We start from the raw sequence: 25,934 nt of genomic DNA on the forward strand, positions 1-25,934 counted from the left end.
TTTTTTAAGGAGATTTCAGGTTAAACCAAAAAGGTTAGGGGGCGCCTGGGTGGCTCAGACAGTTAAGCATCTGACTTTGGATCAGGTCATGATCTCACGGTTCATGGGTTCGAGCCCTGCATCAGGCTCTGTGCTGTCGGCTGGGAGCCTGGAGCCTGCTCTGGATTCTGTGTCTCCCTCTCTCTCTGCCCCTCCCCTGCTCACCCTCTGTCTCCCTCTGTCTCTCAAAAATAAATAAATGTAAAAAAAAAATTTTTTTTTTAAACAAAATAGGTGTTGGATCTTCCACAAAGTGCAAGAGCTTTCATATTTGTTTTAGGGATTGTGTTTTGGGGTTATAATTTACTTAACAAATTACCCAGCAGAGGTTCTCAGGGCACACCCTGCAGAACAGATTACTTACCTCCATGGCCACATGTGCACCCAGCCACAACTATCACTGTCCAAGTCATCTCCAAAGATATCCAAGAAGTAACATGTAATTCAGCACAAAATAGTCTAGCAAGGACAGTTACACTAGCCTTAAGGAGACCTCAGAAAGAGCATTTGGAAATACGTGCACTTTGTGAATTTGAGCAAAGTCACAGGAAGCCATCTCATCTTATCCTTTGGGAACAGCTTGAGGATAAAGTGACCAACAGCAACCAAAAAAACCCAAAAACAAAAAACAAAGAATCACCCTCAGCATTCTTTCTGCGGCTCAATAGCAAGAGTAGAAGTGGCATAAAGATGAGATCCTGCCATATACTCGGAATAGAAATCCCAACTTTTCTCAGCCAAATTTTATCTACCCTTCCAGGTACAACTTGAATACATGTCATCTGTGAGACCCTCCCCATCCCAATCTTTCCATCTTTCTGTTTATGTTACAGTAGCTAATCCCATATCCATTTCATTACCACTTGTCTGCCTCCCGTAGTGATGCCGGAAGAGCTAATGTTGACTTTGCCAACCTCTCTTAGCTAGGGGTAGCTGTGTCTCATGGTTCCGGCTAATGAGATGCAGGTAAGAGTGGCGCTGACGGGGGACTGGTAAGAGAGCTTCTTTCCTGACAAAAGGGATTGATGTCACCAGCACCTGGTACTACCTTTCCCCTTCCTGCTTTTAATACCAAGCTACAGCTGCCGACTGGCAACCATGAGAGAAAGGTCAGGGAAAAGCAGAGATGCCAGCATAGAACTAAGAGTCTTGGCTTCATTAAACTGATGAATTAGCCACATACCTCTAGGCTTCTTATACGGTAAAGAATTAACCTCCATTTGTTCGGGCCCCCGTTCGATTTTTGATTACTTCCATCCAAAAGCATTCCTAACTTATACAACCCCATATGTGACCTGTCCTATGCCTCCTTGAGAAGTCTTTCTGAGGGTCTTATTATGTATCAGGCACTGCAAAAATGACATTATAACCGTTGTCTCATTTAATCACAGCAACGTTGTGAGGTCGGTACTTACTACCCCACTTCACAGATGTGGAAACTGAGGCAGCAAGATGTTAAGTAACTACTCTGTAATACTATGTGGCCTTGCATTACTATTTAACTGACTGTCCCCCTCATAATAAAATTTAAATGTGGTACAGGAACCACATTTGTTCAGAACGTGGTAGATGGAAGACCAAACTGAAAGTATCCATAGAAACTGAGCAATTAGCAATTTTGTCCTTGACTTGTCAAGCCTCTGAGCCCTGTGTCCTGCCATGGATACCTATTTAGCCATTGGCCAGAGTCATCCTTCAAGGTCCAGGGCTGGGTAGGTCACATAGGTGAAGTTGGCCTCATCTGAAGCCCCAGGCGTTCAGTGGGGAGGGTGGGGGCCAGCAGCAAGCTGCTCACTGTCTGCAGTGGGTTCTGAGTCGTGGGTTCTGAGTGAGGTCATAAAAAGACTACTAGCGTAGAAGAAGCTATAAACGAAAACCAATGCCCATTGCTTGTATTATTCCAGATGGAATAAAACAGTACTATACACTCAGCAAAATGCTCATGAATTAATTCTTTTTAAGTGTGTGGCAGGGGTGGGTTGGGAGGGACTGATGATTCATGTCCTAAAGGGAACATTTTAACAACATCAAACAACATACGTATGGGAACATACGTGTGGTTGAGTAATGATCGGGTCTCTTCTCATTACTGTTCCTATATAATTACCAGTATTAGGCAGCCATACGCAACACTAAGTACACTGGACTGGGGGTTAGCACCAATGGGTTGAGGTTCCAGCTCTGCCACGTGGCCACGTGACCTGGCGCGAGCAATACGTCCCCTAAGCCTCAGACACGACGCAGCAGTAATAACACCTGCCTCCTAGGGTTCCTGTGAGGATCCGGCTAGATTATGGACATGTAAGTGTCTTATCAATAATAAAGCACCAACCAAATGTTGGGGGTGACGAGTACTCACAGTCAACCTCCTCCGTCAGTGACTTAATAGCATTCCTTACCCAGCATGCACCAGCATATAGGAGATAAACCTCCAGGCTTCCTCCCTCTTCTCAGGACTGTAGATAAAGGGACTCTCCAGGATGCCTGTGTCCAGGGTGATCCACTGTTTCTGAGGCTTCCACACAGCATAGTAAATAAACACTGCCAGCTGACCGGGAGGGGCAGACAAGAATGTTAACCACCTTCTGCAGAGAGTGGCCCCATTAAAGCCCACGGGCACTACCTTGGTTCCAAATGATTAGCTCTCAAGGGGGCCATTCCGTAGCAAGTGCTCAAAAGATGACAGGAATTAAATTTCCCTGCTGCATATCTGCCCACGTAACCGTGGTCATAGCCTACTTCCTCCAGTGAGTAGGAGCAGCCCCACACCAAATATGAAGAAAATGCTTTCTGAGCCCCCTACCCCCCTTAAATACCCTCTGCCCTCATCTTTCCATCCCCATTTGGTCTCTCATTTACACGGTAATATTAAGTCATTGCTGGCTTCCAAAGAATAGGGAAAGGGAACAATAGTAACTTTCAGCCGAGAAGCCTGGCAAACACGACCTTAACCAAGTGATGAAGGCTCACGTCACCAGGGACGTCATGTGGAGGTCCCCTACTCCCTGATGTGATAGGATGAGAAAGGCACTTCACCTCTGCGTGTTCCTCCCTAAGACCCATAACTCCAGTCTAATCATGAGAAAAACATCAGACAAGCCCGAATCAGGGGATAACCTGGCCCATACTCCTCAAGATTATCAGAGTCATGAAAACAAAGCCTGAGAAACTGTCACAGATTAGAGGACACTGGGGGAACATGACAACTGAATGTGATAACTCTGGGTTGCAGGATACAGAAGGGATAGAAAGAGGACATTAATGGAAAAGCTAGTAAAAATTGATACTAAGGGGCGCCTGAGTGGCTCAGCCAGTTAAGCTTCCAACTTAGACTCAAGTAATGATCTCATGGTTTGTGAGTTCAAACCCCGCATCCAGCTATCTGCTCTCAGTGCAGAGCCTGCTTTGGATCCTCTGTCTCCCCCCCCCCCCCCCTTTTTCCCCCCCCCTCTGCCCCTCCCCTGCTAACGTTCTCTCTCTCTCTCTCTCTCTCTCTCTCTCTCTCTCAAAAACTAAACATTAAAACAAGAAAGATTTAAAAATACATACATACAGGGGCGCCTGGGTGGCTCAGTCGGTTGAACGACTGACTTCGGCTCAGGTCATGATCTCACGGTTCGTGGGTTCAAGCCCCGTGTCAGGCTCTGTGCTGACAGCTTGGAGCTTGAAACCTGCTTTGGATTCTGTGTCTCCCTCTCTCTGACCCTCCCCCACTCATGCTCTGTCTCTCAAAAATAAATTAAAATGTTCAAAAAAAAATGTTTTAAATACATACATACATAAAAACTTTTATTTAAGGGGCACCTAGGTGGCTCAGTAGGTTGAACATCCAACTCTTAATTTCAGCTCAGGTCATGATACCAAGGTTGTGGGATTGAGCCCCACATCAGCATGGAGCCTACTTGAAATTCTCTCTCTCCCTCTGCCCATCTCCCCTGCTCGTGCTCTCTCTCTCTAAAATAAAAAAATTAGGGGCGCCTGGGTGGCTCAGTCGGTTAAGCATCCGACTTCGGCTCAGGTCACGATCTCATGGTTCGTGGGTTTGAGCCCCGCATCAGGCTCTGTGCTGACAGCTCAGAGCCTGGAGCCTGTTTCAGATTCTGTGTCTCCCTCTCTCTCTCTGCCCCTCCCCCACTCGTGCTCTGTTTCCCTCTGTCTCAAAAAAAAAATAAACATTAAAAAAAATTTAAAAAAAAATTTTTTTAATAAATAAATAAAATAAAATAATTAAAATTTAAAAAAAATAAAGCTTTTATTTTAAAAACTGATTTTGGAGCACTTGTGTGCCTCAGTCAGCTGAGCACCCAACTCTTGATTTCAGCTCAGGTCATGATCTTATGGTTGTGGGATCAAGTCCCATGCAGAGTGCTGCACCGACAGCTCGGGGCCTATTTGGGATTCTCTTCCTGTCTCACTGCCCCTCCTCCACTTGCTCTCTCTCTCTCTCTGTCTTTCTCTCACTCGCTCTCACTCTCAAAACAAATAAATAAATATTAAAAAAAAAAAAAAAAAACCCTGATCTTTCAGGGTACTGGCTGGTTCAGTCAGTAGAGTATGAGACTCTTGACCTCAGGGTTCTAAGTTCGAGCCCCATATTGGGTATAGAGATTACTTATAAATAAATAAATAAATAAATAAATAAATAAATAAATAAATAAATAGTTTTTTAAAAAGACACTGATCTTTCTGTGAGAGACAAATACCCACAATGGTTGTACAGATTACTTGAAAATCAATCAATCAATCAATGATTTTTTAAAAAGAAACTGATCTTTCTGTGAGAGACAGATATCTTAGCACCCACTCTACAACCCTTCCTGGGAAAACTGCCCTTTCCACAACACTGACTACAACAGTCATGTTTCGTATCACGTGACCTTATCCTATTATGCCCCAATTCCCCCAGACCCCCAGCACTCACACACCTGATTGGACCATGGGCAGGCCAGCCAATCCATAGGCTGGAAGGATAACCTGATAAAGTGTGCCAGGAGTGTTTACTCATTACCCTTTTCTTTATCTGAACCATAAGAGGCCAGGTCCCTATGACGGTTCATTTTATGTGTCTATTTGGCTAGACCATGATACCCAGATATTTGGTCAAAATCATTCTGGATGTTTCTGTGAAGATATTTTTTAGATGAGATCAATGTTAAAATCAATAGACTCTGAGTAAAGCAGATTACCCTCCATAGCGTGGTGTCCCAACAAATCAGTTTAAAGCCTTAATAGAACAGACTGACCTCCTCTGAGGGAACAGGAATTCTGCCTTTGAGGGAAAGTATGACTGCCTTTGAACTACAACTACAACTCTTATCCCCCTAGATCTCCAGCCTGCTGGCCTACCCTCGATTTTGAATTTGCCAAGCTTCCACAATTACATGAGCCAATTCCTTAAAATCAATCAAGTTCTCTCTCCATATCTATGTAGAGATGGATGGATGGATGGATGGATGGATAATGTGTGTGTGTTTGTGTGTGTATACACCCGATTACTTCTATTTCTCTAAAGAACCCTGACTAATACCATTCTTGATAAGGAAGTGGAGACATCAGTGGGAATGATCAGAGACTTCCTAATGTCCCTGAAGTCACACCCCACACACATGCATCTTCTGCCAATTTCTTTATGAGACATCATGGTGTAGGAGAAAAAGGTAGGTAAGATGAGGCTCAGGAAAAGCCCAGTGCTGGCCCAGTCATACATATGTGACCTTGGGCAATTCATTCCACCTCTCTGAGCCTTGTACTCTTTTCTGGAAAATAAAAGGGCTTACTTGATTAGAGTCTGAAAACACACTACATGCTACCACAGTAGACATCATTAGAGGATTCCATTCTTTTTTTCCCTACTGAAATGTGGCGGCAGCCTATAGTCTATAGAACCGATCAGTTCATGAGATCAAACCAATCTGTGACCCCAAGATTATTTGGTTTCTAAAGGCCCAACAACTAAAATGAAATGAAGCCACAGAAATAGTAGTCACAGCTGGGAAGGGGACTTGCTTGAAAAATAAAACTCACCGTTGGCTGAAAGTGACTGGGAACATAGGAAGGACCTAAGGAGACTTCAGAGAGGGTGAAGTTGAGTTCCGCGTGGGCTGTGCCTGCCACCACCAAGCTCTCTTCTCTTCTCTAGATGTGATCGAAGCCCCCGTGTGTTTGCAACTCCCCAAGGGTACTTGCACTAGTGCCCACCACCCACCTCACTCACCTCAGCAATGCTGATGGAGATGATGAACACAGGGGGTGGGAGGCAGTTAGCTCTCTCCAAGTATGTTCTTCGAACCTTTTCAGGGAGCATCCATTTTGAGACAACCCTGTGGACCTTTTTATTCTTGAAGGGATCTTTACCTCCCCCGTCCTCTCGCATTTCCTTCTCTTCTTCCAGCTCTCCTTTCATGTCTCCATCCAAATGCAGAGTCACATCCTCTATCTCCAAATCGCGATCAGCAGCCATTGTCCTGGGTTTTCCCTCCACCTAAAAGGGACATGAATGTCAAGGAAAAACAGATGACTCTATAGTCCTTGGGCCACAGATCTTTCCTGAGCTGTCTGGTACAACCACTGGTTTGTTTCCTTGGCCCTTCCTGGATATTAATAGAAGGCAGTTGAAGATCTGGTGCCTACATACTCACAATATCCATAGCCTCATCCCTAGCATGTAATTGTGACAAAGCAATAGGGTCTCCCCAAATGAGGGAGAGGGCTCCCAGGGGTCACTTCTATCGCCACCACCCAAAGAATGGACTAGAGCCTTGGAATAGAAACCCTACCTTGTATGTCCCTTCCTTCCCCTCAGCCACTGACTGTCAAGTCAACCATCAGTGTAAGAGATGCCTTGGCCATGAAGTGATGCATCTCAGAGCCCAAACCATGCACACCGCATAACTGAACCCAGTCTCGTCCAGCTAAAGTGAATGGTCTCCTTTCCCATTTTAGTTTCATCTCGCTTCTACTCCCAGGCCAAACGCAGGTCTCAGATTTCTGACTCAGAATAAAAAATAGTTTACTGAGCATCTGCTGTGTATCAGGCACTATGCTGGAGCCTTTCACATCTATTGACTCATTGGACTTCCACAATAACCCCAGGAGGTGGGGATTTGTAGTCCCATTTATGGATAAAAAAACTGAGCTGCCCATTCTGCTCCCCAAAAAAGAATCAAACCTACATCTTACCAGCTCTCTTCCTAAACCAGCACTGCCCATTCGGTAGCACACTCGAGTTAGGAAGGCCATTCCTTGCTGGTCCTCCAGGCACAAGGTCAATACCCTTGCTGAAACACATCTCCCCAACGATGCTCTGACATCCAAAGCTCTTGGCTGAGTTCTTCCTAATTTCCACATCAGGTATTCCCTTGAATTCAATCCTCAACATTCAATTATTCAAGTATTTATTCAGTAAACATCTATGGAACACCTACTAGGTATCAGGCCACCATCCCTAGTCCAAAGGGTTGACAATGTAATGGAGGAAACAGAGGTCAATAAAAATCATACAAATAATTGTATCATTACACTGTGATAGGGGACACCAAGCAGGTGTATAAGATACCAAGGCAGCATGTCTGTAACAGAGACGGCTGATCCACATACTTTCTTATCCCTATGCCATGTACTGTCCTTTCCCTGTTGGTCTGGTTCTGTTATTTTTTTTTTAATGCTTATTTATTTATTTATTTATTTAGAGAGAGAGAGCACAAGCAGAGGGAGGGCAGAGAGGGAGGGAGAGAGAGAATCCCAAGCAGGCTCCACACTCTCAGCTCAGACCCCAATGTGGGGCTTGAACTCACAAAACGTGAGATCATGACCTGAGCCAAAACAGGAGTTGGGCACTTAACCAACTGAGCCACCCTGGTTAACCAGGCACTCCTAGTTGTTATTTTTTACTCCTGGTTAAACTACTTAAATCATTCAAATATTTCTGTGGTCAAAAGTGGGGGGAAGGGCTGGAACAGTGAGGGAAAAAAAATGTTGCAAAACAGTTGTAGAGTACAATCCAACTTTTGTAAAAAGTAACATACTGTTAAGACACAGAACAGATGAACAGGAGGGAAGGGAAGCAAAAATAATATAAAAACAGGGAGGGAGACAAAACATAAGAAACTCTTTAAAAATAGAGAACAAACAGAGGGTTACTGGAAGGGTTGTGGGAGGGGGGATGGGCTAAATGGGTAAGGGGCATTAAGGAATCTACTCCTGAAATCATTATTGCACTATATGCTAACTTGGATGTAAATTAAAAAGTAATAATAAAATAAAGTAACAAAAATAAATAAATAAAGTCAACCTCACACACACACAAAAAAGTAACATACTGATACACAGGAAGAAATCTGGAAAATTAACCATGATTATATCTGCATGGTGGGTGGGATTTCACGAGATTTTTGCCTCCTGTGCAGGGGTGGGCCCAGATTTTGTGGAGCCTAAAGTGTAAACAATTTGGGGGGTTTTCCTTGGAAAAAATAATATAAAATTAAAGCTACAAAATATAAAAATTGCAAAAGTAGATACTGGCCTTTGAAGGAGCCCATGCAAATGAAAGAGACTTGAAGTTTAAGCTTTTATTAGCTTCAGAGGCAGTCTCTGTTTATATTTGACTTTTAAAGGTTTTATTACTATTTTAATTAAAAAACAAAAAACAAATAAAGGTGTGCCTGGGTGGCTCTGCCAGTTAAGCGTCCAACCAGCTCAAGTCATGATCTCACAGTTCATGAGTTCCAGTCCTGCATCAGGCTCTGTGCTGGCAGCGTGGAGCCTCCTTGGGATTCTCGCTCTCTCCTCTCTGCCCTTCCCCTACTCAAGCTTTCTCTATGTTTCAAAATAAATAAATAAATAACCTTAAAAAAATAATAATAATAAATTAGAAAAGAAATAAATAAAGCCATATCTATGACACCTTGACTTGATCCTAAAGTCTCAACTACTGTACTATTTCTCCCCTCCCCTTTGTGGCCTAATATCTTGAAGGAGGAGTCTGTACCCTTAACCAGATGGTCATCTGCATCCTCCATTGGAATGATCTCCGGAGTTACACCCTTCAAACAAATCCACTTCAAGGGCGCCTGGGCGGCTCAGTTGGTTAAACGCCCGACTTCCGCTCAGGTCATGATCTCAGGGTTCATAAGTTTGAGCCCCAAATCGGGCTCTGTGCTGACAGCTCAGAGCCCAGATGGAGCCTACTTCAGATTCTAGGTCTCCCTCTCTCTCTCTCTGCCCCTGCCCCACTCGCATTCTGTCTGTCTCGCTCTCTAATTTATTAAATTTAATAAACTTTAAACATTTACTAATGTTTAAAATAAATAAACATTAAAAAAAAGTTAATTAAAAAAATCCACTTAAGGAGTGATGTGAGTCCCAATCACGCAGGCAGAGCACCGCTGGCATTTCAAAGCACATACCCACGCAAAATCTCACGTACTCCTCAGAATAAGCTGAAGTAAAAAGAAGGCAAGGGTTGTGTTCCCAATTCTCCTCATCTTCAACCTTCCTAACAGACCTTCTTTCATCCATCTCTCATCTCAACCATATTTCATTCACTGACTTCCTTCTCCTGCCCCCAAGCCACAGGCATCCCCTCTGCATGCTTCAACAACACTCTTGTCCTGCAATTGGACTTCTCTAACTCGGTGAAGAGGAGCTAGTGGCAAGGTCACTAGAGGACAGGAACACAGGCTTTGACGCTAGACAGACTGGGGAATGGCTCTGTCTTATTTTTCTTTGCAACCCCAGGCAATGGCCGCGGGCCTGGTACCATAAACCTTAGCATGGTGGTTGCGATGGCATGGGGGGAAGGGAGAAAATGGGGAGTTGTCTGATTTAATGGGTGCAAAGTTTCAGCGTAGGAAGATAAAGTTCTGGAGATGGATGGTGTTAAGAGTTTCACAACAATGTAAAAGTACTTAATGCCAATGAACTGTATACTTAAAAATGGCTAAAATGGTAAATTTTAAGTTATGTATGTTCTACCCACCACCCCCAAAACACACACACACACACACACACACACACACACACTAAACAATAATGCAAAACTTTCAAGGTCATTGCAAAGATTAGATACAGTGTATCACCCATATGTGCTTCATCAATGAGATATATATATATACGTATATATATATGTATATATATATACGTGTATATATATACATTTTTTTTTTTTAATATGACCCACGGAGCCAGATGACTGGGATTAAAACACAGCTCTACTACATTATCAACTTTAAACTTAGGTAAATCACTTAAATTCTCTGGGCCTCAGATTACATTTTTTTTAAATTGTGGTAATATACACGTAACATAAAAATTTACCACTTTAGGGGCGCCTGGATGACTCAGTTGTTTGGGCATCCAGCTCTTGATTTCAGCTCAGGTCATGATGTCATGGGTTTGCGAGTTCAAGCCCTGCATTGGGTTCCATGCTGACAGTGCAAGCTTGCTTGGAATTCTCTCTGTCCCCCTCCAACTCGCTCGCTCTCTCTCTCAATCTCTCTCAAAATAAACAAGTAAACTTAAAAAAAAAAATTACCACTTTAACCATTTTAAAGTATACAATTCAGTGGCATTAAGTACATTTACAATGTTATGTAACCATCACCACTATCTAGTTCAGGAACTTTCTCATTACCCCAGACAAAAACTCCAAACCCATTAAGCAATCTCTCCATTGCCATCTCCCTCCAGCCCATGACAACCACTTTTCTGTCTCTGTGGATTTACTTATTTGGGGGACTTCATGAAAATGGAATCATACAATATGTGGCCTTTTGAGTCTGGCTTCTCTTAGAAGAAAGTCTTCAAGGTTCATTCCTTTTTTTTTTTTTAAAGTAGTTACCACACCCAGTGTGGGGCTTGAACTCACAACCGAGCTCAAGAGTCATAGGCCAAGATGATGGGTTAAATAGGTGATGGGTATTAAGGAGGGCACTTGTTGTGATGAGCACTGGGTGTTGTATTTAAGTGATGAATCACTAAATTCTACACCTGAAACTAATATTACACTGCACATTAACTAACTGGAATTTAATAAATTTGAAGAAGGAAAAAAAGAGTCACATGCTCCACCTACTGAGCCAGCCAGGTGCCCCAGGACTTCATTCCTTTAGTATAGTAATTAATTAAGTATAGTAATAATAACTATAATTAATATAAGTATATAACTAAGTATAATAATTAATATAGTAATTCTATATTTAACTTATTGGGAAACTCTCAGATTCCATTTTAAAGTGGGGATAATCATAGAACTTACCTTGTAGCATTGTTGGAAAGATTGTTGGAGGTAATGGGGGCTCCTGAGTCAGTTAAGCCTCAACTCTTGATTTTGGCTCAAGTCATGATCTCACTCATTCATTCTCTCTCTCTCTCTCTCTCTCTCTCTCTCTCTCAAATAAATAAATAAATAAATAAACAAGCATTTTGAAAAATCCTAAGAAAAGATTGTTTGAGGTAATGCATGTAAAGCACTTAGAATAGTATCTGGCACATGGGAAACACTCCATAATTTTAGTATTAGCTATGGACAGATGGGTGGGTGCATGGATGGATGGATGGATGGATGGTTGGCTGGCTGGAAAGATGAAAGGGATGGGCTGAGTCTAGGGCCTATTTTCATACTGCAAGTTACTGGAAATCAACTCATACTGAATTTATTCTTAAAAATACTTCATTAGGCAGTTCCCACACTACGATAGGTTATATTCAGAAAATTTAGGGAAGAAGAGAATTCCCCTTCCATGTGACTTTTCCCCCAGCAACTTTTCTGAAAAGAAAGTCTTCCTCCCTCCCCTACATCTTCCACCTTCCCACTCACCCGGCCTCCCAGGGACAGACACTAAGTCTGGAGACCTAATTATTGCATTAATTTTCCTTGAATGCTGTTGACTATTTCCAGTTTTGTGACTTCTCACGATTGGCAAAACGCAGTGTGGGTTGGAGACTCACAGTGTTTAACTGCAAATATTAAAGCATTTAAAAAAATTTTTTAATATTTATTTATTTTTGAGAGACAGAGACAGAGCGCAAGCAGGGGAGAGGCACAGGAGAGAGGGAGACACAGAAGTCCGAAGCAGGCTCCAGGCTCCGAGCTGTCAGCACAGAGCCTGACGCAGGCCTCAAACTCACAAACTGTGAGATCATACCTGAACTGAAGTCGGACATTCAACCGATTGAGCCACCCAGGCACCCCTAAAGCATTTTAAAAGTAAGTTCAACTAGTGATGATTAACATTGTGTTAGTAAGCTCTACTGTAAATTGAAATACCATACACGATCACTTTATGAGGAAATAAAATTTTACAATGTTAATATAACTTGATAGCTATAAAAGGAACTAGAAAACTAAGGCTTACATTTCCTCAAAATTTTCTCTTTTCTCCAGACTTCAAACTTTCCAGAAATTTTACAAAGTCAAGCCCACCACTTTAGGTATTTTAATGAAATGTATTTCCTGTGCTGCAAAGATATCTGCCCCACTCGGTTTAGGCAAGACTCACTGTGGGTGTGCTTTCTTCCTTGGCAGGGAGAGTAGACAGATCCGACATGTAGTTCTAGCTACATCAGCCTCTTGCAACAGATGAAAACGTTGGTGGCCACTGCAGGGTTTGGGGTTTACCTCTCTTCTCAGTGACGGTCACACTCTGACTTCCCTCCCCGTCTGTGTGCCCTGTTGCTTGGAGACAGGGGCCTCTCCCTGATTCATCCATCTCTCCAACATCTGCTGCTCAATACTTCCAGTCTCTGACATTCCCTGTCCCTCCCACTCCTGTTTATCTTCTGCTCCCACACCTGAATTTCTGAGCACAGCTCACCACCCTGGAAACATTACTAATCAAACAATGAAAAGACTATCCATACTTTTGGGGCTGTGGGAAACAGGTGCAGCCTTTTGGGAAGGCAACTGGGCAGTAATTGCCCAAAATAGAAAAGCATATAACTTTCAACAGAACCACCCTCCTCCTAGAAATCTATCCTGCAAATGTATCTGAGCAAGTATACAAAGCTATATTTCAAAGATGTTCAGTGCAGAACTATTTACAGCAGTGAAAAATCACAAAGAACTAGAATGTACCTCAGTTGGGTTGTTGCATTTCCTCCCCATTCCAATCCTTAGGTAGTTAATTCTTCCTTACACTGTGCTGAAATCTGCTCACCAGCACATTTGCTCCCGGGTCCAATGTTTTCCTCCCTAGGCTAATCTAAGGTTATGGCGTTAATTTTGTCCCTGCATGGGCATGGCCTGGATATTCCATGGGCTCTACAGGTCAAAGTTGGGGTAGGGTCTCTGGAAGCATACTTTAGATTACCGGAATTTTTGGAGGCCCAATTAAATAAAGCAGGAGTCTCAAAACAAGTCAGCAATGAATACAACACATCATAGTCTTAAAGAGATATAAATGGATCTGCAGCTATCAAATTATTCACTTTGTCACTCTCATCACAGTGTGATATATTGAGAGGCATTATTTACTGCACTGATTGTGTTTCTTACTAAGCAAAAATCATCCAGGTTTCTTGAGCTTTCTTTAATGTTGGCTTGATGTTGTGCCTCACCTCCTTCCTTTTATCTTTAGCAGGTGGCTGTCAACTCTGTTGAAATCTCTCTCTCTCTCTCTCCTTCTCCGCCCCACCCCCCGACCCAGATCAAAATCAGGTGGTGCTGCTGTGAAAAGTCCTCATCCTACCAGTATGGAACAACGAAGGTGGACTGTTAAAAAGAATATTGGAGGAGTAGAAAAGACTCATGTTCTTCAAGTTAAAATGAAGATATTCCCCCTGTGCATCAAAGACTTTCTCTTCATGGTTGCCAAGTATTCCTTTTTTTAAAGTTGGCTCCATGCCCCATGTGGCCCTCAAACTCACAACCCTGAGATCAAGAGTCAAATGCTCTACCAACTGAGCCAGCCAGGTACCCGAGCAAGGATTCTCAAGAAAAGGAAAAGTGGGGAGGCTCAACCGGCCAGGCGTCTGACTCTTGGTTTCCGCTCAGGTCATGATCTCACAGTTTGAGTTTGAGCCCTGCATCGGACTTCACACTGTCAGTGCAGAGCCTACTTGGGATTCTCTCTCTCTCTCCCTCCCTCTCTGCCCTGCCCCTCCCTTCCCCCGCCTCTCTCTCATTCTCTCAAAATAAATAAATAAATAAATAAATAAATAAACAAACAAACAAACAAACTTAAAAAAGAAATTAGAGGAAAACTGGAAAGAACTTCCTTACATCCTGTCTTTGTGTGGAATAAGCATTGCTCATGATATGAATCATGGAGCCATTGTGTTGGCCAAGGATTGGAAAGGGTGGGGCAATGCTCATTTACCCAGAACACTCTTCTGCCTTAAAAAAAAAAAAAAAGTAGAGGGCGCCTGGGTGGTTCAGTGGATTAAGCGTCCAACTTTGGCTCAGGTAATAATCTAGCATGATCTAGCGGTTTGTGAGTTTGAGCCTCACATCAGGCTCTGTGCTGACAGCTCAGAGCCTGGAGCCTGCTTCAGATTCTGTGTCTCCAGCTCTCTGCCCCTCCCCCACTCACGCTCTGTCTCTCTTTTCTCTCAAAAATAAATAAACATGAAAAAAATTTTTTTAATGTAGAGAGAGATTTCCATAAGGAGATTTACACAGGAGACCCTTGACAATGGCAAGAGATTTTTCCAAAGACCTTTCAAGAGCTGGGGTACCTGGGTGGCTCAGTGGGTTAGGTGTCTGACTTTGGCTCAGGTCATGATCTTGCCGTTCATGAGTTCGAGCCCCGCATCAGGCTCTGTGCTGACAGCTCGAAGCCTGGAGCCTGCTTCGGATTCTGTGTCTCCCTCCCTCTCTGCCCCTCTCCCGTTCACACTCTGTCTCTGTCTCTCAAAAAATGAATAGACATTAAAAAAAATTTTTTTTAAAGACCTTTCAAGAGCCTTAGTAAACCATATAGTATCTCCCAAAATTATGTTAAAAATTATGGCCAGAAAATTTTAAGCGATTGCATTTCAGACCCTAAATAATTCTACAATTGTAGGTGTAAGGTTATTTATAAAGTTTGTTATGTGAGAAATATCAATTAACTATATTCAACACTCTGCACCCAAGGTCCCAAAGAAGAAAAGAAAATAGAACCTTGGTTCATTAATTGTGCCTCTTTCGTCTTTATGTAAACCTTAACCTCTCTCTTGAAGACCAGTTTCTTCACTGGCTGAAGCACTCATTAAAACAACTTGCCAAAGCACTTTTCCTTGTGTCTATGTGACGCACATCATACATCTCTTGGTGTCAGGGATCCTAGACACCGCTGAACCTGACATTCCATGCCAATGTACCCAAGACTTCTACCTGTGGCAAAACATAAAAAATAAAAGTCACTTTCTCAAACCTCTTCACTTTCTTCTCATTTCTTTTTCTGGCACTACCAAGTGATTTATTTTTAGGAGTCTTGTCTACTCCAACAAGAAACAAAGACTTTAGTCACTACATGCAGGTTACATAAAGGCTGTAACTAGTAGAGAAGAGTGAAGTCATGTGAGATGTCAAAGTGGAATGATGGGCCTGGCTCACTAACTAAATGACTAGCAAAATCATTCAGTTCACATTCATTCACAACGGGCCTTTGAGGGTAGCTAATGAAATACGAAAACTGTTAAGTGTTGAATCTGCACATGTCAAGGACTCCCAGTACATTCTTTTGATAATGCTTATATAATGGTCATTTGTCAGGGTTCTTGGAGAATTCCCAATCTCATGAATCCCGCTGGGCAGCAGGGACCACTTCCCACTACGGAAGGTAAAAATTCCCAATCCTAACTGTTCTAGGTCCCTAGGCACCTGGGGTTCAGGTATGTAACTTGGGTTTGACCCATTAGCTGCATTTGCTTAGGATTTTTGAGGCTGGAGCTTCAAGACTGGTTGAGTTCTTTCCAGTGGTGACGATAAAGCAGGGGCAACAGTGTCCACTGTCCAGCCTCGCCATTGGGTCAGTTTGACATCCAGCATCCAAGGCCAGCTGTATCTTGGATACAGGCTGCAGCAATGAACATGGAGCTGCAGAAGCAATAGGGCCATTTTCACCTACCTGGCTCTGTGATGATTTTGGTGTAGTTCTCTGCCACAGGGAGTCAAGATGGAAATAGGCACCCAGGAAAGGAAAGGGATTTGCATCTCTGAAAACCCAGAGGACTAAGTCAGGCCCACCTTCCCTTCTTCATCTCACTCAGGAGAGCACAGGCACAGCTACCCGCCTTAGGACAACTCTTAGGTCTCCCTTTGTCTCGGCTTACTTCTCAAACCTTGTTTCTGCAGACTTCCAGTGATTTTGTAACCTACCTTTGATACTGTGAAATACTAAGAAACAAATATTTTCCCACCCAGTTCCTGGCACAGAGCTCCTAAAACCTCTGGAATTTCCTGAGTGACAGGGGTGGAAGGAGCATCTTCTATTATTCATAATAAGTCCCTTTCAACCACAACTGAGTTTATGCTAATGAAGTGATTCTTGGAGGACAGGGCTGGTTGCCTAAGGAAATGACCACGGGATTAGAGGTTAGAGGGTTGGAACTTGCAGGCCCACCTCTGGGAATGGAAGAAGGGCTAGAGATGGCGCTTCATCACCAACAGTCAATAACCAATCATGCCTATGTAATGGAGCCTCCATAAAAACTCTAAGCAAAAGGTTCATAGAGCTTCCAGGTTGGTAACCACAGTGAGGCGCGGGGAGAACAAAACACCCAGAGAGGGCATGGAAGTTCTACATCCTTTCCTGTATACCCTGCTCTATGCATCTCTTTCATTTGGTTGCTCTTGACTTGTATCCTTTATGATAAGCCAGTACTAATAAGTAAAGCCCTCTCCTAAGTTCTGTGAGCTGTTCTAGCAAATTATTAAGCCCAAGGAAGTGGGGCGGGGGGGGGAGGGGTCACAGAAACCCCAAATTATAGCCAGTTGATCAAAAGTACTGGAAGTCCAGACTTGCAACTGGGGTTTGAAGTGGGGAAAAGTCATATGAAACTGAGCCCTTAGCCAGTGGGGAAGTTAGTGGCAGAATTGCTTGGTGTGAAAAACCCACATATTTGGTGTCAGAAGTGTGAATAGGAGTCGAGAAATAGTTTTTATTTTCCCACCCAATGTGCTTTCAATAAAATTTGTTTACTGGTGTAATCAACCTGAATCACTCTCTGCCCTTGCAACCAAGAACCTAATTACACCTGAATAGCCAAGAAACTCTTCTACCTGCGGTCTTCCTGTTATAAGTTAAACTCATTTCTTGTTCTGTGTGAGGGAGACACAGTGCAAGGAGAGCACAGAACCAGGAGACCTGTTTTTTGGTCTAGACTCTGCCACTTCCTGGCTGTGTGAGCTGGAGCCTGTCCCTTCCGTACTCTGAACCATGGCTCTCTCTCACGTGCACAGTGAATTGGACAATCTGCCCCCCAGACCAGTAGTTCTCTAAACTGGCTATGCCTTAGAATCTCCTTGAGCATTTGTTTTTCAACATCAGTTTCCATATAGCTTCCTGGGCCCCACTCCTGAAAACACTAATTGGATAGATTTAGCAGATCTCTGACAAGTGATGTAGAGACAGCAGCACCTTGGAGACCACAAAGTAAGGACTCCAGGGTCCAGTCCTCTGACAAACTCTGTGATCATCCAACAGAGAGTTCCTGGCACACAGGAGGTGTTTGGAAAATACTTACACCTGTGTAAAGGGTAAACAAACTCTCTGCAACTTTTCTGTAAATCTAAAATTATTCCAAAATAAAAGGTTTATTTGAAAGAATACTGGAAGGAGGGGAGCCTGGGCAGCTCAGTCAGTTAAGCGCCCGACTTCAGCTCAGGTCATGATCTCAACCTGAGTTCAAGCTCTGCATCAGGCTCTGCGCTGACAGCACAGAGCCTGCTTCAGATCCTGTGTCTCCCTCTCTCTCTCTGTCCCTCCCCTGCTTGCTCTCTCTCAAAAATAAATAAACATTGAAAACAAACAAACAAACAAAAAACGGATACTGGAAGGAAGGAGAGGGGAATCTATCCAGACCACATTAACCAAAACTCTTACATCACTTTTTGTTGAAAAGCGCCTCCCACTACCCTTTTCCTCTACATTCCATCCTATTATCATTCCCATCGCTGACCTGTCAGAGGAGACCCATAGAGCCACCACACCCTCATGGCTACAAAAGGACTTGTCGGCTGACTTTTTGCTCGGCACCGTGAAGATCCGAGTTCTGCTCCCAGCATAGTCCTTCATTTCTCTGTGCCTCAGTGTCCTCAGCTGTCAAACAGACCCCCTTTCTCTCCTTAGTATCTCACAGAATTATTGTAAGAAGCAAATGAAATAAGAGTTGCCGTAAGAGTGGGCACTTTACTGCCTGCCAGATTCTATGCTAAGCACTCAATGAGCATTCTCTTCATTAATGTTCACGACCTTATAAAATAGGATAATAACAAAAAAAATTGTTTTTAATAAAACAGGATAATAACACCCCCATTTTATAGATAAGGAAACTCAGGCTCCAAAGTAACTTGATCAAGGTAACGCAGCCAGTGAGGGGAGAGCTGGGAGAGGAGCCCAGGGTGTCTGACCCACAGACCCTGTGTGCTCCTCGGCCCTGTGATTTCTGTGCACCAAGTGTTAAAGAAGCGTACATCTTTATGTTGATTATGTTCATCCCGTCTTTCCCTCTACCCTAATATCCCTCTTCTTCCCCCAGCTCCCCAAACAGACCCACACCAGAGCCTGGGGGTTTCCAAGTGGCAGGCCATCAGCCCAGAGGATGGGGCTGGGAATCCCCACCATTCCCACTGCGGCCACAGGGAGTCAAGATGGAAACAGGCACCCAGGAAAGGAAAGGGATTTGCCTCTCTGAAAACCCAGAGGACTAAGTCAGGCTCACCTTCCCTTCTTCATCTCACCCAGGAGAGCACAGACACAGCCACCCGCCTTAGGACAACTCCTCTTTGGCAGAAAGAGACTTTCGATCATTAGTTTGTGCTGTTTTGCTAGTTGCATTCAAATGAGTAGGTTTTAAATATCTGAATTGTTTCTTTAAACAGCTGGCCCCACCCATTCATTGGTACCAGGCCGGCCCTTGCCAAGGCTGAGTCCTGCCTTGATGTGGCCTGGGAGCCCAGGAGGCTGGGCGGCAGGCTGTGCTGGGTGTACCCGGTTTTTGCCCAGCCGGACCTGGCGGGGAGGCTTTTGGTGGCGTTGCTAGGCAACCTGGGTAATTGGAGAGGCCACAGATTGGGCTTCTGGGCCACAGAGATTAACAGCCTCCTTCATCACACTGCAAACCATCATTATGCCCAGTTCCAGGGGCCTGCAGCAATCTCTGCGGTTTAGCCTGAAAGAGCGCTTTTTTAGCTACAGAAATTAAGAACCAGCCTTTCAATATTATGGGTTTGTGGCTGTGGTTGTTTTCTTTTTGCTACATCTCTGAGGATACACTTGGAACAAATAAGCAAAAGATTTAAAAACAAAAAATGCTTTCACAAACCCCCTTTTCCAGAAGTTTTTCTTATTCCTAAAGCAAAGCAAACTTGCACTCAACTTTGAGGGTAACTAAGGCAGAGACACTCTGCCTCCTGAGGTCTCTGCACACCCACTGTGTGTTAAAAGCTTCTCCCTTGGAATCCCACACAACCGTGGCTGTGATTCGAGGTGGGGAACCGGGGCCTTTGTCACGGGCAAGGCCTCTCAATAGGAAAATGTCTTTTTGTGTCTCTCCCATTAACAGCAATTGTACTATCTCCCCCTTCCTAGTCTACAGAACCACTTTTACTTATACCATTTCAGTGGATCCTCCTAGCCGCCCTGTGAAGATGACGTCATTATTATTCCCATTTTACAGATGAGCAATGAAAGCAAGAGAGGCAACTGTGATCATATACCTACCCAGTCACACGAAAGCTGGGACATAAGGCCATTTTTCTGAGGCGATCCTGAGCTCTCCACTATACTATACTACTTTCCCCAGAGCTATCTAAGATATGACATATATATTTGTACCTTATTGTAATATAAGTAATAGTAACAATAATACACACTGGTGTAGAGACACAAGAACCTCATCCTGTACCTCATACTGTCCTCAACACATCATCCTTGTTGATTGTGGTCAGGCTTTCAAAGCTGCCTCGTGTACACTAAGGAATATGGAAGAATTCCCAGAGATGGACACCCTATTTAGCTACGTTAACAGAACTAGCATACCAGAGTGCAGGGCTCAAGAGAGACACTGACCCTGAGCCACCTCTTCCTTAATTCAAGGAGAGGACTCTGTTTGATAGCATTATGATACTACTACGTTAGTGCCTTAAGTAAGGAGGCAGAATCATTGCTTTCATTAGATATTTGTAGGTACTTTTCAAAAGGTCTTTTAGTACCTCATTGGCAATGTTTCTTGAACAGTGGTCTTTTGATAATGACCAACTGTGCTAGTGTGCACAGGACTAGGGATTTCTTGGGATGTAGAACTTGGGACACTAAAATCAGGACAGTGCTGGGCAAACTGAGGACAGTCACCTGTCATAGACCACCTACATCAGAATCATCCAGGGAGGTCAGGTGAAAGTGGCTGGTTCTAATCCTATGGCAGTGGTTCTTAACCTTGGCCACACATCAGAATTATCTGAGAAGATTATAAAAAAATATTGATGTTTGGGCTCACCCCAGAACAATGGCATCAGAGCCTCTGGAGCGAGGGCCTGGATACTGTATATTTTAATGTGCAACCCAGACTGAAAGCTCATACCCTAGAGATTTGGATTCAGAGGGTCTGCGCTGGGGTCTTGCCCAGGAATCGGCATGCCTTTTTGACAGCTCCCCAGGGGATTCTTATGTACACCGTGGTACATAAGACCAATGAATGGTGGTTTAATGACCAATGAATGCTTACATGATGTATGCATTCACTGGACAAGCATTCCCTGAATGCCTTCTGTATGTTGGGCTCTGGAAACACAAAGAAAAAAACAAAACAAAACAAAATACCTCCTGTTTCCAGGCCCTCCCTACCCAGGAAGGAATAAAATTCTACACATTGTTCCAACACGGTATACTGTGATTTAGATTTATAAAGTGAGTCAGCACCAGCAGGGTGATTACAGTTAATCTGTTCACAGAAACCTAGTGTGATACACAGATATAGAGATAGATAGATAGATAGATAGATAGATAGATAGATAGAGTGGGATTTGTTTCTCCCGTCCTTGAATCTGGGCTAGCCCTGTGACAGGCTTTGACCAATAATACGTGGTAGAAGCAGCACCTCCCAAGGCCAAGCCTTAAGCCTGCAGCCCCCACTCTTGTTCCTCTTGGAAACCTGATTCCATATAAGAAAGTTGGCTACTGGGGCATTTGGCTGTAAAGCATGCAGCTCTTGACCTCGGGGTCCTGAGTTTAAGCCCCATGTTGGCCATAGAGCTTACTTTTAAAATACAAATAAATAATAATAACAGAAGATAAAGGAGCACGTGGGGTGGCCCTGTCAATTAAACATCCAACTTCCGCTCAGGCCATGATCTCTCAGTTCGTGAGTCTGAGCCCCGCACCAGCGGGCTCTCTGCTGTCAACACAGAGCCTGCTTCGGATCCGCTGTCTCCTTCTCTCTCTGCTCCTCCCCAGCCTACGCTCTCTCTCTCTCTCTCTCTCTCTCAAAAATGAGTAAACATTTTTTTAAAAAAAAAGTAAAAACTAATAATAATAAGGCTGACTACCTTGAAGCCACCATGTTACGAGGAAGTCCAAGCTACTCATATGGAGAGAGAGACCATGTAGAAGAGCACCAAGCTGCCACACCTATGAGTGAGTGAAGCCTTCTTAGACCTTATAGCCCAGCTCATCCACCAACTGAATATAGCCAAGTCAGTGACGCCAGCCAATACCATACAGGGCAGAAGAACAGCTCAGCTGGACCCCGCCCAAATTCCAGACCCACAAAATCATGACAAAATAAAATGATTGTTGTTTTAAGCCACCACATTTTGGGGTGATTTGTTAACACAGCAATAGTTACCAACATACGTCACCAGAACTAGAAGACAGAATGGCGTCCCATACCATTCCGCCTTCCCATTAGCATTGTCCATCTTGGTATCCCTCCAGAGAGTAGACTGCTGATGTCTTACCTGAAATAGTCTCCATCTCAGTTTCCACTCCTGCCCCCGCCCTCCAAAACAAACACAACTATAAATCAGAGTCTAGCAGAATATAGCAACTCTCTCCTTAAAACCTCTTAAAGGGGAGCACTTGGGTGGCTCAGATGGTTGAGCGACCAACTCTTAATTGCGGCTCAGGGCTTGATCTCGCAGTTCGTGGGATCAAGCCCCATGTTGGGCTGCAGCGCAGAGCCTGCTTGGGATTTTCTCTCCCTCTCTCTCTGCCCCTCCCCCCCTCACACTCTCATACTCTCACTCTCTCAAAATAGATAAACATTAAGAAAACACCTCTCAATGGTTTCCCGCTGTCTTCCAGATAAATACAAGATCCTTATCAAGGCTGGTAAGGTCCTGCACAACCTAACTTCTGCCTTCTTTGTAGAATTTTACCACTCTCCCCCAACCTCTATTGTTTCTTTTATACACTGTTTCCCTTTTATATATATGTATTTTTATTGAAATATTATTTTTGGGGCGCCTGGGTGGCTCAGTCGGTTGAGCGTCCGACTTCGGCTCAGGTCATGATCTCACAGCTCGTGAGTTCGAGCCCCGCGTTCGGGCTCTGTGCTGACAGCTCAGAGCCTGGAGCCTGCTTCTGCTTCTGCTTCTGTGTCTCCCTCTCTCTCTGCCCCTAACCCCCTCGCATTCTGTCTCTGTCTCTGTCAAAAATAAATAAACATTAAAAAAAAATTTTTTTTATTTTTAAAAAAAAATTTTTTTTTTCAACGTTTATTTATTTTGGGACAGAGAGAGACAGAGCATGAACGGGGGAGGGACAGAGAGAGAGGGAGACACAGAATCGGAAACAGGCTCCAGGCTCTGAGCCATCAGCCCAGAGCCCGACGCGGGGCTCGAACTCACGGACCGTGAGATCGTGACCTGGCTGAAGTCGGACGCCTAACCGACTGCGCCACCCAGGCGCCCCCCCAAAAAAAAAAAAATTTTTTTAATGAAATATTATTTTTATTGAAGTATTATTAGTTTCAGGCATACAAAATAATGATTCAACAATTAGATACATTACAAAATGCTCACCACAATAGGTGTAGGTACCACCTGTCACCATATAACATTACTGTAGTACTATTGACTATATTCCTATGCTGTGCTTTTCATCCCCATGACTTATTTTATAAGTGGAAATTTGTACCCCTTTATCCCCTCCACTTATTTCACCTATCCCACCTCCACCTGCTTTTGGCAACCACCAGTTTATTCTCTGTTTATCCATTTGCTTTGTTTTTTAGATTCCACAAATAAGTAAAGTAGTTGTCTTTCTGTCTGATTTATTTCACTTAGCATAATACCCTCTAGGTCCATCCACGTTGTTACGAAAGGCAAGATTTCATTCTTTTTTATGGCTGAATAGCATTCCATTATATATATCACATCTCCTTTACCCATTCATCTACTGGTGGACCCTGAGGTTACTTCCCTATCATGGCTATTGTAAATAATGTTACAATAAACATAGGGGTGCAGGCATCTTTTTGAATGAGTGTTTTCAGGGTGCCTGGGTGGTTCAGTCGCTTCTCTTAAGCATCCAACTCTTGATTTCGCCTCAGGTCATGATCTCATGGTTCATGAGTTCAAGCCCCGTGTCAGGCTCTACCCCAACAGCTTGGAGCCTGCTTGGGATTCTCTCTCTCCCTCTCTCTCTCTTTCTCTCTCTCTCTCTCTGCTCCTCTCTCTTTCAAGATAAAAAAGATAAACATTAAAAAAAAATGAATTAGTGTTTTCATTTTCTTCAGGTAAATACCCAGAATAAGAATTTCTGGATCACATGCCATTTCAATTTTTAACTTTTTTTAGGAAATTGCATAATGTTTTCCACAAGTTCTTCTTTCTATCCCAGGAACACCCCAAGCTTTCTCCTGCCTCAGGGTCTTTGCACTTGACATTCCCTTGACCTAAACCTTTCTCCCTCACCCCTTCACCCCTCCCACACACCCTAATGTATATACACAAGGCTACCTCCTTCATAACAAAGAGCACCTCCCTAGGAAGTCTTCCTTGACCCACCCCTCTGCTCACCCCAGATATTCTTTCAGATTCCTCAGCTTATTTGCTCCCAGCACTTGTCACCATCTAAAAATATCTGATGTGTTTATTCATTGTCTGTCTTTTCTACTCAAATATGAACTGCAGAAAAAATAGAGAATGTGTATTTTTGACTCCAACTGTAGGTGCTCAGTAAAAGTTTGCTAAATAAGCCATCGAGAAATGGAGAAGGAAGGAAGTATGGAGTAATAGAAATCACAGCAATCAGAAAACCCTGATCTTGCTTCACTTCTGCCTCTGCTTACCTGCGGACAAGCCACTTCAGCTCCTGAGTCCTGACCACAAACCTCATCACCACCATGATGCACATGGCCAGTGATGTGTAATGTATACCATATGCCAGAAGTCTTCACATTGTTTTGCTCACGAATCCCCATTAGATTTTTTTTTATGTTTATTTAGTTTTGAGAGAGAGAGAGAGAGAGAGAGAGAGAATGAGTGAGTATGCGTGAGCAGGGGAGGGGCAGGGAGAGAGGGAAACAGAGGATCTGAAGCAGGCTCTGGGCAGACAGCAGAGAGCCTGATGCGGGGGCTCAGGCTCACAAACCATGAGATGTGACTTGAGCCGAAGGGAGAGGTTCAACTGACTGAGCCACCCAGGTGCCCCCCCCATCAGATTTTGAAAAAGCTATGACCCTTTCACACATTTTTATGATAATGACTAAAATTATTTTTCACAAGTTAAAATAGTTTCCAAGATAGAATTTTCTGGGGAGTGCCTGGCTGGCTCAGTTGGTAGAGCAAGTTAACTCTTGACCTTGGGGTTGTGAGTTCGAGCCCCACGTTGGGTGTGGATATTACTTAAAAATAAAATCTTTTAAAAATACCAAAAGAGAGAATTTTCTGGCATAGTCTTATTAGAAACACGCATCTAAACCTTGAAGCTATAGATTTAGCTGATTCAATTTATGAAAAATGTCTGCCATGCAATCCAGTTGTTAAAGTCAGGCCTTACTGTCAAATCAATCTGCCAAACCAGAATAATTCTCTATCTGTAAGAAAATCCACCTTCATTTTTAAAATTTCTACAAATGAGTTTATCTATATCCCCATGACAATTAACTCAGGTCCCAATTAACTCTACGATACAATAGAAAAAGAGCTAAGGCACATACATTTAAAGTAGAGTAGCATAATGGTTAAAAGCACGAATTCTAGAGGGGAGGTTCTGGAGTTCAAGTCCTGATTCTGCCACTTAATAGCTCTGTGACCTTGGGTGACTTATTAAATCTGTGGTTGCTGGGGTCCCTGGCTGGCTCAGTCAGTAAAGCACACAGCTCTCAATCTCAGGGATTGTGAGTCAAGCCCCAAGTTGGTGTAGAGCTTACTTAAAAAATAATAATAAAACAAATGAAAAGTAAATTCCAAGAGCCTGTAGTAAGGCACCACCCCTTCAGTTTATCTTACCTAATCTCTCAGGAACAAAGCATTCTCCAATTATCCTGGTTTTTAAATCCCCAAACAATGCACCATAGAATGATTCAGGACAAATCTAGTAAAGCTAGAGAAAGGAAACAACAAAAGCAGAGTTAGGGTCTCCTGGCTGGCTCAGTTGGTAAAGCATGTGGCTCTCAATCAGGGTCTTGAGTCTAAGCCCCACATTGGACATGAAGCTGGAAGGGAAGGGAAGGGAAGGGAAGGGAAGGGAAGGGAAGGGAAGGGAAGGGAAAGAAGGGAAGGGAAGGGAAGGGAAGGGAAGGGAAGG

At 43.5% G+C, this 25,934-nt stretch overlaps 1 protein-coding gene across 7 annotated transcripts in view; it reads right to left on the reverse strand.

The window, feature by feature from the left end:
* Positions 1-25,934, reverse strand: part of RHBDL2 (rhomboid like 2) — a 52,769-nt gene that overhangs the window by 22,811 nt on the left and 4,024 nt on the right. The window contains exons 2-4 of one of the 7 annotated variants that reach the window (XM_040469701.1): positions 25,637-25,730; positions 6,254-6,520; positions 2,439-2,587 (exon numbers count right to left, since the gene is read on the reverse strand). In XM_040469701.1, coding sequence (XP_040325635.1) covers positions 2,439-2,587; positions 6,254-6,499 — 395 coding nt within the window. In that variant the 5' untranslated portion in view covers positions 6,500-6,520; positions 25,637-25,730. Of the gene's footprint in view, positions 1-2,438; positions 2,588-6,253; positions 6,521-11,854; positions 11,944-12,536; positions 13,058-16,207; positions 16,256-18,903; positions 19,034-25,636; positions 25,731-25,934 lie in introns of those variants that run through there. The other 6 variants (XM_040469702.1, XM_040469703.1, XM_040469700.1 and 3 more) reach the window with 6 other exon arrangements.

Source organism: Herpailurus yagouaroundi, unplaced genomic scaffold (assembly GCF_014898765.1).
Source record: "Herpailurus yagouaroundi ecotype Mexico unplaced genomic scaffold, PumYag 77, whole genome shotgun sequence".
Taxonomy (NCBI): domain Eukaryota; kingdom Metazoa; phylum Chordata; class Mammalia; order Carnivora; family Felidae; genus Herpailurus; species Herpailurus yagouaroundi.